The 12,733-nt window shown below is 45.3% G+C and overlaps 1 protein-coding gene across 2 annotated transcripts in view; it reads left to right on the top strand.

The window, feature by feature from the left end:
* Positions 1 to 10,128, top strand: part of cep152 (centrosomal protein 152) — a 36,838-nt gene extending 26,710 nt beyond the window's left edge. For both annotated transcript variants that reach the window (XM_042324402.1, XM_042324444.1), the window contains 10 exons: positions 563 to 689; positions 2,729 to 2,860; positions 3,224 to 3,922; positions 4,125 to 4,200; positions 5,304 to 5,471; positions 7,245 to 7,335; positions 7,451 to 7,533; positions 8,217 to 8,373; positions 8,500 to 8,603; positions 8,757 to 10,128. In XM_042324402.1, coding sequence (XP_042180336.1) covers positions 563 to 689; positions 2,729 to 2,860; positions 3,224 to 3,922; positions 4,125 to 4,200; positions 5,304 to 5,471; positions 7,245 to 7,335; positions 7,451 to 7,533; positions 8,217 to 8,373; positions 8,500 to 8,603; positions 8,757 to 9,724 — 2,605 coding nt within the window. In that variant the 3' untranslated portion in view covers positions 9,725 to 10,128. The remainder of the gene's footprint in view (positions 1 to 562; positions 690 to 2,728; positions 2,861 to 3,223; positions 3,923 to 4,124; positions 4,201 to 5,303; positions 5,472 to 7,244; positions 7,336 to 7,450; positions 7,534 to 8,216; positions 8,374 to 8,499; positions 8,604 to 8,756) is intronic.
* Positions 10,129 to 12,733: the final 2,605 nt, after the last annotated feature.

The following is a 12,733-nucleotide window of genomic DNA, read 5'->3' as shown; positions in this document are numbered from 1 at the left end:
CTATGGTTGTAAATTGTGTACAAATCAGTGTGATTGATTGACTTGCTTGACTTAAGCCCTTGGCTCCAATGAGAAGCATAGGATGTATATGACTGTGAACAACCAATAACTACTACTACTACCACTACTACCACTACTACTACCACTACTACTACTACTACTACTACCACTACTACCACTACTACTACTACTACCACTACTACTACTACTACTACCACTACCACTACTACCACTACTACCACTACCACTACTACCACTACCACTACTACTACTACTACTACCACTACTACCACTACCACTACTACTACCACTACCACTACTACTACCACTACTACTACCACTACTACTACTACTACTACTACTACTACTACCACTACTACCACTACTACTACTACCACTACCACTACTACCACTACTACTACCACTACTACTACTACTACCACTACTACTACTACCACTACCACTACTACTACTACCACTACCACTACTACTGCTACCACTACCACTACTACCACTACCACTACTACTACTACCACTACTACCACTACTACTGCTACCACAGGCTCCGGGAACAGAGGCTCCAGCTGCAGCGAGAGGCAGACACGGCACGACGCAGAGCAGTGGAGGATGCTGGGAAACGAATCCAGAAAGAACTACAGGAGAAGCACTTCGAGGACATGTCCAAACAGGTCAGGGGGAGGGACCCTTCAACACTTCTATCTGAGTTATATGTTTTCATCTTTTAGTTATACAGGTGATCACATCGCCATGTTTTTGCATGCGAGACCTATCCACTTGTGAGGTGTGTTCATGTGAAATCAAATGCCTGTGCCGTGGCTTTTCTGGGTCAGTAGTATTGATGGTGCTTCTTGAGTATGAGGTGTTGTAGAGTGATCCCTGGTTGGAGCCTAGGACAGGGAGGGAGGGATCTACTCTGTAACATTGGAGCCCAGGTCGGGACAGGGAGGGAGGGATCTATTGGCCCTAACTGACTATAACAGAGTTGGCTCCATATTCATCGAGCGTCTCAGGGAAGTAGCGCTGCAGCGTCATCATTAGTCCAAACCTTTTGCTATGGAAACCGTTAACTCCAAACTGAAAACAAGTTTCTATCGGACACATTCAGGTACGCTATAGATACAAAATTACGTGGACACCACTTCAAATTAATGGATGTGGCTATTTCAGCCACACCCGTTGATGACAGATGTGTAAAATCAAGCACACAGCCATGGAATCACCATAGACAAACATTGGCAGTAGAATGGCCTCAATAAAGAGCTCAGTGACTTTCAACGTGGCACCGTCGTAGGATGTCAGTTTTCTTAAATATCTGCCCTGCTAAAGCTGTCCTGGGCAACTGTAAGTGCTGCTATTGTGAAGTGGAAACGTCTAGGAGCAACAACGGCTCAGCCGTGAAGTGGTAGGCCACACAAGCTCACAGAACCAGATCTCTGAGTGCTGAAGCACGCAGCGCATAAAAAATTTCTGCCCTCGGTTACAACACACACTACTGAGTTCTAAACTGCCTCTGGAAGCAACGTCAACACAAGAATTGTTGGTCACCATTGGACTCTGGACCAGTGGAAACGCGTTCTCTGGAGTGATGAATCACCCATCTGGCAGTCCGACGGGCAAATCTGTGTTTGGCGGAAGCCCATAGTGCGCTACTTTCCTGAATGTGTAGTGCCAACTGAAAAGTTTGGTGGAGGAGGAATAATGGTCTGGGAGGACAGCTAGCTTCCGTCCTTCTCTGGGGACATTGACTTCAATACAAAACCTAGGAGGCTCATGGTTCTCACCCCCTTCCATAGACTTACACAGTAAAAACATTCAGAAAGTATTCAGACCCCTTGACTTTTTTCCTCATTTTGTTATGTTACGGCCTTATTCTAAAATGAAGAATGATGAGTTGACTTATACCTCCTAATAAATTTAAACCCGGTGTTGGCAACATTACTTCTGATCCAGAAGATGGCAATGTAATCCCTCCCTATATGACTTGACTGACCAGTTAGTTAACTGACTACTTTTAGTTCCTAATGATTTTAAGCAGAGTGTTGGGGGCAGTTTTTCATGGTTGGGGCTAGGCCCTTTAGTTCCAGTGAAGGGAAATCTTAATGTTACAGCATACAGGGACATTCTAGTTGATTCTGTGCTTCCAACTTTGTGGCAACAGTTTGGGGAAGGCCCTTTCCTGTTTCAGCATGACAATGGCCTCGTGCACAAAGTGAGGTCCATACAGAAATGGTTTGTCGATCGATGTGGAAGAACTTGACTGGCCTGTACAGAGCCCTGACTTCAACCCCATCGAACACCTTTGGGAGGAATTGGAACGCCGACTGCGAGCCAGGCCTAATCGGCCAACATCAGTGCCCGACCTCACTAATGTTCATGTGGCTGAATGGAAGCAAGTCCCACATCTAGTGGAAACCCTTCCCAGAAGAGTGGAGGCTGTTATAACAGCAAAGGCGGGACCAACTCCATATTAACGCCCACGATTTTGGAATGAGATGTTCGACGAGCAGGTGTTCATGTAGTGTATGTCCCTCCCTGTTTGCTTCGTTTTTTGGTTCCTAGTGAATACACACCCCCTGATCTTGGATCAGATCCCTACTGTCCATGTCATCTTATTCATTCTCATCTAAAAGGTAAAACTGATCCTAAATCAGCACTCCTCCACTCGTAAGACGCTTTGTGAATGTCTCTCTGATTTGTATCCCTACAGGTTGAAGGAGCGATAAGCAGAGCCTACAGCCGCTGGCTCCAGGATCTCCCCTCACTGCCGGAGTACAAGGCAGCGCTCCAGAGAGAACGAGAGAAGTGGGAGAAAGAACAGGAGAAACATGTTCAACAACGGGTACAACTGACCGTCACTGTTTCACTGTGTTTTTCTGTGTTTCTTGTCTGAATCAGTTTGAATGTTGCTTATATTGGGGAGACTATTCATCTTTTGTCGCTAAGTTATACAGTATTTAACATCATCCCTGGATAAAATACATATCATCTTTGTCGCTAAGTTATACAGTATTTAACATCATCCCTGGATAAAATACATATCTTTGTCGCTAAGTTATACAGTATTTAACATCTAAACAATGAATGAATTGAAAGATTAGCGGTGAAATGGTCCTTTTAACTAACTTAATCCCAGTAGTCAGATGGTAACATCTGCTTCACTCCAAAGCATCTTGTAGTTCTAGTTTCTCTCTGATTGTGTCAGGTGTCCCTAGCCCTGAGGGAAGCAGAGGAGAGGCTGAGGAGTTCGGAAGAGGACGAGCAGGGAGGAGCAGGAGGAGACCAGAGGGTTGAGGAGCTCCAAGAGGAGGTGCAGCGTTGGAGGCAGCTGGAGGAGGACCTGAAGACCGAGGTGGAGGAGGTGGCACATCTGCAGAGCCAGGTGGATGATCTGCAGAGCCAGCTTGACCATGAGAGGGAGGAGAAGGCTGCCCTGCTGAAAGCCGAGCTACTTGCAGCCAGAGCCTCCTGGAACAGAGAGAAACAGCAGGAGATCTCCTCCCTGCAGGCCTTCCAGGAGGAGAAGCTGAAACAGGCGCAGAAGGATGTGCGGAAAGAGGCGAATGGAGAGGCGGAGCGCCAGAGGAAAGAGCTCCTTTTGCAGATGGAGGCTGAGCTGCAACAGGCTCTGAGGGACCGAGAGGAGGACTGGAAGAGGCAGGAGGATAAGAGGGGCAAGGAGGAGAGGAGGCAGGGAAGAGCGGAGGAACGTGAGGAGGTGCTCCGGGAGCTTAAGGCTGGGCTGAAGGAGGTGCAGTCTCTGCTCCTCAGAGGAGGAGCCTACAAAGAGAAGGAGAACGGAGGAGAGGTGGAGGGGAGGGGGAGCGTCAGAGAACTCCTCATGTCTACCTGTAAAGACCTCCTCTTTAAAGCTGTTGCCCAGGCCCAGAAGGAGTTGACGAAGGTGGCTGTCTCTCCCTTTCTCCTTCTCTTTTCCCTTCTCTCTCTCTCACACATTCTACCGACAGTGTGATAACTAGTATCATTAGACTTTAGAGCCGTGACATGGAAGCAGGGGTTCTGTATTGTGTAAGACATCGATAGTTTAATCTCGAGGTGACTCTCTGACCCGGTCTGACTAATACTAATTCCATGTTGTTCTACAGATCAGCGAGGAGAGGCTTGGCCAGGTGCTGAAGGAAACTCAGGAGCGTCATGAGAAAGAACTCAACCAGATTCATAGTATGTTTCTTCTCAAGTCTTCTCTATTCACTGATGTACTGTAAATGGAATGTGGCAGACACTGTTATCCACAGAAACCGACTGTTATCCACAGAAACCCACTGCAACCCACTGTTATCCACAGAAACCCACTGTTATCCACAGAAGCCCACTGTTATCCACAGAAGCCCACTGTTATCCACAGAAGCCCACTGTTATCCACAGAAGCCCACTGTTATCCACAGAAGCCCACTGTTATCCACAGAAGCCCACTGTTATCCACAGAAGCCCACTGTTATCCACAGAAGCCCACTGTTATCCACAGAAGCCCACTGTTATCCACAGAAGCCCACTGTTATCCACAGAAGCCCACTGTTATCCACAGAAGCCCACTGTTATCCACTGTAACCCATTGTAACCCACTCTTATCCTCAGAAACCCACTCTTATCCTCAGAAACCCACTCTTATCCTCAGAAACCCACTCTTATCCTCAGAAACCCACTCTTATCCTCAGAAACCCACTCTTATCCTCAGAAACCCACTCTTATCCTCAGAAACCCACTCTTATCCTCAGAAACCCACTCTTATCCTCAGAAACCCACTGTTATCCTCAGAAGCCCACTGTTATCCTCAGAAGCCCACTGTTATCCTCAGAAGCCCACTGTTACCCTCAGAAACCCACTGTTATCCTCAGAAACCCACTGTTACCCTCAGAAACCCACTCTTATCCTCAGAAACCCACTCTTATCCTCAGAAACCCACTCTTATCCTCAGAAACCCACTCTTATCCTCAGAAACCCACTCTTAGAAACCCACTGTTATCCTCAGAAACCCACTGTTATCCTCAGAAACCCACTGTTATCCTCAGAAACCCACTGTTATCCTCAGAAACCCACTCTTATCCTCAGAAACCCACTCTTAGAAACCCACTGTTATCCTCAGAAACCCACTGTTATCCTCAGAAACCCACTGTTATCCTCAGAAACCCACTGTTATCCTCAGAAACCCACTCTTATCCTCAGAAACCCACTCTTATCCTCAGAAACCCACTGTTACCAAATTTGAGTGAGAGAAAAAACATTTAAAAGTCTGATTTTAATATGTTGTTGTTCCACCTATTCAGGCTCCGCTGCTCAGAAGACGGAAGAGGGTGGTTGTGGGAAGCGGTGTGCTGAGACCGTGTCCGAGCTGCAGAAGAGGAGTCGGGACCTCCAGAGGCATCTCGAGAAGGCCTGCAGACAGCTACAGATGACCGTCAAAGACCACAAGGCCTCAATGCAGTGCCTCAAAGGTAACAAACTCCCCGTTGAATCCCAAATCAACCCTTGGCCCTTATTCCTTAGGCCAGTGGTTCTTCATCCTGGACTTGGGGACTAAAAGGGGGTGTACATTTTTTGTTTTTTGCCCTAGCGCTACACAGCTGATTCAAATGATCAACTTATTATCAACTTTTAATTATTTGAATCAGCTCTGTAGGGCTATGGGTAAAAACCGAAAGGTGCACCCCTAGAGGGCCTCAGGACCAAGTTTGGGAAACGCTGCCTTGGGTACTTAGGAGGCGTCTACAGATCTAACAGGACTCGATAGGTGTACACTATTTGGGAAATCTTTCACCTAGCCTGTCAAAGAGAAAAGGAGAAATATGACCATATTGCTTACATCATTCAGATCTGAAAGAATTGGCTAGACGTGTAGGAGCCAGGGTTGTAAAACTACCAGAATGGCCATTTTATTTTTATTTTACCTTTTATCTAACTAGGCAAGTCAGTTAAGAACAAATTCTTATTTTCAATGACGGCCTAGGAACTGTGGGTTAACTGCCTGTTCAGGGGCAGAACGACAGATGTGTACCTTGTCAGCTCGGGGGTTTGAACTTGCAACCTTCCGGTTACTAGTCCAACGCTCTAACCACTAGGCTACCCTGCCGGTCATTCTGAACGTTTTGGATATTTCCATTTATATTCCTTAAGAAATTGCTAAATGAATGCATTTATCATGTTAAAATAGATCCTAAGAAATCTCTGGAAACCAAATGTGTATTCTAATCAGTCAGAAAATGTATTGATTTGATCCAGAAGCACGTAGACTGTAACTATTAAAATAGGACGGTGGTGTATTTTTATAACAGATGCTCTTACTAAACTATATTGAAATTAATAATAATAATATTAGTTGTGGTCTAACGACAACATTTAAATTGACACTAGTGTGATGGGAGATCATTGTAATCGAATTGAGAAAGAAGACACTGATGAACGAAGATGGGAATGGCGCTAAGCTAACAGCACTTTATCCATATCGTCCTACAGAGGTCCATGCAGGCCAGGCGTTGTCATTGCTATACCCTATCTGAAGGAGCCGATTCCAAGGTTTCTAACGAACCTGTTTTTTTAGTTTTTTTAAACCAAAAACAACTCTACAAATTGCTTGGATGGTCTTTGTCAAATATCTCATTGTTAAAGTACCCGAGTCTGTATTGGCGACAATCGGCAATAGCCATTAGGGGAAAAAATATCCTTTCTATTTGGTTCTGTTATAGTCTTACTGTAAAATATATATGCGTTTTACTGTGGTAGGGCAGGGGTATATAAGCCTGTGATGACTGATAAATCAAAAAGTTCATTTCATTAGCATGGATCAGCCATAGTCTCTGATATTAAGCACAGATGAATACAACCAAAACATGTTTTTCGGGTTATTTTGAAATAAATTGTATTGTTTTAATATTTTTTATGACCTTCCTAAACAAAATATTCATGGATTTCTACGTGATTTTGTATTTTTTTTAATGGATTTATTAGACTGGCGGCTATTTGTACTCGTTCGAGGCCCGGCTATTCTACATATTTAGAAAAGGGCCGGGACGGGTGGGTTCAAGGTTTTTATTGAAATTAAGTTATTGAAAACTGTCAAATTGACCGTTTTGGCGGTTCTAGTGTTGAGGCTCACAAAAAGGATTGCATCAAGTGATAAATTGATCATCGATTGCCTGAGTGTGAGTCTAATTCCGTGTCCTTCCTTGCCCCCCCCCTTCCCACACACACCTCCCTCCCTCTATTTGTAGTTGAGCACGAGGTGGCCCTACGGAAAGAAAAAGCGGACAACCTGCAGAAACTTGAAGAATTGAAAAGCTCTGCAGCCAAAGAATCCTCTGGGTACGTAAACAATATTTATATTTTTTTGACTCATCCATATTGAATATCTCTATAGTCGGATGCGAAGTCACTGGTAACCAAATGAATGTTCTAAATGAATAACTGTTCACCGCAGGGGTACAGACATGGAGCAGAGTCTTCATGCTGGCCTTGAAGAGATGAGGGAGCAGTACATGAAGGCTGTTGAGAAAATCAGAGGTGAGTGAAATAAACACTACTTTTAGCTACAAAAGTCTGGAAAGAAACCCACCCCAGTTGAAGTGGGAATGGTCTTAGACGATGGACATGCTGCAGTCTCTCCTTATGTACCATGATGTTTCATTTGACCAGGTGACATGCTACAGGTGTCTCTTTATGTACCATGATGTTTCATTCTCCAGGTGACATGCTGCAGTCTCTCCTCATGTACCATGACGTTTCATTCTCCAGGTGACATGCTGCAGGTGTCTCCTTATGTACCATGATGTTTCATTCTCTAGGTGACATGCTACAGGTGTCTCCTTATGTACCATAATGTTTCATTCTCTAGGTGACATGCTACAGGTGTCTCCTTATGTACCATACTGTTTCATTCTCTGGGTGACATGCTACAGGTGTCTCCTTATGTACCATACTGTTTCATTCTCTGGGTGACATGCTACAGGTGTCTCCTTATGTAACATGATGTTTCATTCTCCAGGTGACATGCTACAGGTGTCTCCTTATGTACCATGATGTTTCATTATCTAGGTGACATGTTACAGGTGTCTCCTTATTGTACCATGATGTTTCATTCTCCAGGTGACATGCTACAGGTGTCTCCTTATGTAACATGATGTTTCATTCTCCAGGTGACATGCTACAGGTGTCTCCTTATGTACCATGGTGTTTCATTTGACCAGGTGACATGCTACGCTACCTCAAGGAGAGTAAGGAGCGAGCAGCGGAGATGATCCGTGTCGAGGTGCTGAGAGAGAGGCAGGACACAGCCAGGAAGATGAGACGCTACTACCTCACCTGTCTGCAGGAACTTCTAGAGGACGGGGGGCAGGCCACCGGGTATGCTGCATATACACCTGCATTCACCTGTCCAATCCTCTCAGATCTCTACTGGTGCCCAGCGGTTGATTTGGGGTTAAAGGTTATATTAAGGCTAAGTATATCCTCCCTTTCCTTCCTCTTCAGGGCTGAGAAGAAAATAATTCATGCTGCGAGTAAGCTGGCAGCCATGGCCAAAGTGTTGGAGACTCCTACCAAGAGGAAAACGAGAAAGAGCCACAGCTTACCGGGTAAGACCGTGTTGATTTTAATATAAGATGAAAATAAACAGGGTACAGGATCATCAAATGGAATCGTTCTTCTAGGGAGTTTGTGACAACTGTTGATATAAAAATTTAAAAAAAGATTGATTGTTTGTTCCAAATGATCTCTTGTATCAACAGGCTCGTCATCAAAGACAGAGGCCGCTACTGACAACCATCCAGGCAACGCGTCAGGTTCTCCTAATAAAACCCCATGTCCAGCTAGCCACTTCCCTGAGATCACAATGTCCTGTGGTGATGAGGGGAGGATCCTGAAGGCCAAGAGGTCCTCTGAGCCCGACTCCAAAACCACGTCAGCTGCAGCCAACACCACCTGGAATAATAGGCCTGTTAGTAAACCCACCCACCTGAACCTCCTGACCAATGGAAAGGAGAAAGGAGCCCCTGCAAACTTGCTTAGGAAACCCCATGTCTCTTCGGGACTCTTCCTCTCACTTCCTCCTCACAAATCCTCTCATCAAATTGGTCAAACCTCCCTCGACTGTTACCGTGGTGATTTTACTAACGTTACTCTGAGGACCCAGACCAGCAGGGAGCTGTACCTGCAGGGGGCGGAGTCAGGGAGATCAGACGATGACAACTTCCTGTGTCACCGTAGTAACACTAAACCCTTCCTGGTCCAGGAGGAGCTTCCCGTTAGAGATGAAGGAGGATCGAGTGATTGGAGTTTGTCCAGTAATGGGTCCCAAGATGGCCGCCACGTCCCCGCAGTTTCCTCTCACCCAGGCAGAAAAATGGAAACTGTGAAACCGTTCCCTTTGCGTGGACCTTCTTCAGCTGATGACCACACCACTGACAACTCTGACGTGACAGTTTACAAAGACTTTGTCAATGATCAGTCTTGCGCCAAAGCCTCGACTTTCCCCAGTGTCCCGCCTCAGACCATAGCTTTAACTCAGTCTGTCCCAAGTATGAAGACTGGTAGTAGTAGATCAAGTCACAGAGAGCCTGTCCCTGGCTCTGAGGGGGACTGGCAGAATCAGAACCAGTTCCAGAACCGGCTGTGTTCTAAGAGTCTGTTCTCTGAGCTGAAGCGGAGTCAACAGCAGGACGGTGGTTTTGACGGTCCATTCTCTCATCGACAATAAGAGCAAACAGTTCTAAGACTCTGCATGACACTGTTCTTTATAAAGGGAGGAAATGGAGCTAGTGGAGATTTCAGTGAGTCTTGAATTTTAGTATTTTGGTTCAGTTTTACATTTACATTAATATTTGAGTCATTTAGCAGACGCTCTGATCCAGAGTGACTTTTACAGGAGAAGTTAGGTTTAAGTGACTCGCTCAAGAGCACATCGACAGATTTTTCACCTCGGCGGCTCGACGATTCGAACGGTCTTAACCGCTAGGCTACCAACCGCCCCACGCGATATGATGTGGGAAATGACTGAGGTCATCATTACGCCGGGGTCATCGTTACGCCGGGGTCGTCGTTATGCCGGGGTCGTCGTTACGCCGGGGTCGTCGTTACGCCGGGGTCGTCGTTACGCCGGGGTCGTCGCCGGGGTCGTTACGCCGGGGTCGTCGTTACGCCGCGGCCGTCGTTACGCCGCGTTACGCCGTCGTTACGCCGGGGTCGTCGTTACGCCGGGGTCGTCGTTACGCCGCGGCCGTCGTTACGCCGCGGCCGTCGTTACGCCGCGGCCGTCGTTACGCCGTCATCATTACGCCGGGGCCATCATTACGCCGGGGTCATCATTACGCCGGGACCATCATTACGCCGTGACCATCATTACGCCGGGGTCATCATTACGCCGGGGTCATCATTACGCCGCGACCATCATTACGCCGGGGCCATCATTACGCCGCGACCATCATTACGCCGGGGCCATCATTACGCCGCGACCATCATTACGCCGGGGCCATCATTACGACGCAGCCATCATTACGCCGGGGTAATTCTAAATTGCCACAAACGTGTACAAGTAAACCTCGTGTTCATGTGTGTTAGGACCAATAGCTATCTTAGGTTGTGGTGTGCAGTGAATGTGCCTTCCAGAACGGATGAATACGTAGTAGGATACAAGCCTGGTGTGATCTATCTTCGTTCTAGTCAATGATTTTCACGTTTCTAAAATGCTACACTTCTTCCGTCTGTGTGTCTTGGGTTCTTTTAATGGCTTTTTATCTGTACTGAAGGATTTTTTTTAAATTTTTGTTTTTCTAAATTAAACTATTTTTATATCAAGGTTGTGAGATATGCTGTGCATGTAACAAAATACAGTTCTTTATAATATAAATGATGTTGCTTTAATGTAATTTATAATAACTTTTCGTTTAGATCTTACTGATGTGGACTGTAATAAAAAGGGTTCTATTAACTCGGCAACAGTTCAAAGTCTCTATTTCACAGAAAAAAATGCCAATGAAAGACATATTGCACATCCTAGTGTCTTCGACATTCCACCTCCCACGCCTACTATCAGGGGGGAGGGGGGGGCTTGTTAAAAGTTGTTAAAAGTTCATTTGTGGAATTTCTTCTTTCCTTAATGCTTTTGAGCCAATCAGTTGTGTTTGTGATAAAGTAGGGGGGGGTAATACAGAAGACAGCCCTATTTGGTAAAAGACCAAGTCCATATTATGGCAAGAACAGCTCAAATAAGCAAAGAGAAATGACAGTCCATCATTACTGTAAGACATGGAGGTCAGTCAATACGGAACATTTCAATAACTTCTAAAGTTTCTAAACCATCCAGCGCTATGATGAAACTGGCTCTCATGAGGACCACCACAGGAAAGGGTGACCCAGAGTTACCTCTGCTCTCAAGGAAAAGTTCATTAGAGTTACCAGCCTCAGAAATTGCAGCCCGAATAAATGCTTTCACAGAGTTCAAGTAACAGACAGATTTCAACATCAACTGTTCAGAGAAAGCACAACTAAACGACACAATTAAGATGAGACTTGCTTGGGCCAAGAAACATGTGCAATGGACATTAGACCGGTGGAAATGTGTCCTTTGGCCTGGAGTCCAAATTGGAAAGTTTGGTTCCAACCGCTGTGTCTTTGTGAGATGCGGTGTTAGTGAACAGATTATCTCCGCATGTGTGGTTACCACCGTAAAGCATGGAGGAGGAGGTGTTATGGTGTGGGGGTGCTTTTCTGGTAACACTGTCTGTGATTTATTTAGAATTCAAGGCATACTTAACCAGCATGGCTACCACAGCATTCTGCAGCGATACGCCATCCCATCTGGTTTGGGCTTAGTGGGACTATCATTTGTTTTTCAACAGGACAATGACCCAACACACCTCCAGGCTGTGTAAGGGCTATTTTACCAAGAAGGAGAGTGATGGAGTGCTGCATCAAATGACCTGGCCTCCACAATCCCCCGACCTCTACCATATTGAGATGGTTTGGGATGAGTCGGACAGCGGAGTGAAGGAAAAGCAGCCAACAAGTGCTCAGCAAATGTGGCAACTCCTTCAAGCCTGTTGGGAAAGCATTCCAGCTGAAGCTGGATGAGAGAATGCCAAGTGTGCAAAGCTGTCATCAAGGCAAAGGGTGGCTACTTTGAAGAATCTCAAATATAAAATGTACTTTGATTGTGTAACACTTTTTTGCTTACTACGTGATTCCATATGTGTTATTTCATCGTTTTGATATCTTTACTCTTGCTTTACAATGTAGAAAATAGTTTTAAAAAATAAAGAAAAACCCTTGAATGAGTAGGTGTTCTAAAACTTTTGACCGGTAGTAAGTGTGTGTGTGTGTGTGTGTGTGTGTATATGTGTATGTATATATATATATATTTTTTTTTTTTTAGGGGGTTAGATCGGCTTTAATATTGCAGATAGATTGTGGCTTCCATCAATGTAATTGTTTGCATCACTTCCAATCCCCCATATTTTTGTAAATATATGTACAGTACCATTCAAGGGTTTTTCTTTATTTTTACTATTTTCTACATTGGGATCATGTAGTAACCAAGAAAGTGTTAAACAAATCAAAATATATTTGAGATTCTTCAAAGTAGCCACCTTTTGCCTTTGCCAGCTTTGCACACTCATGGCATTCTCTCAACCAGCTTCATGAGGTAGTCACCTGGAATGCATTTCAATTAACAGGTGTGCCTTAATTTAATTAGTGGAATTTAATTTCT

This window comes from Oncorhynchus tshawytscha, linkage group LG01 (assembly GCF_018296145.1).
Source record: "Oncorhynchus tshawytscha isolate Ot180627B linkage group LG01, Otsh_v2.0, whole genome shotgun sequence".
Lineage (NCBI taxonomy): Eukaryota > Metazoa > Chordata > Actinopteri > Salmoniformes > Salmonidae > Oncorhynchus > Oncorhynchus tshawytscha.
Note: the sequence above shows the minus strand (reverse complement) of the source record. Positions and strands in the feature narration are given on the sequence as shown.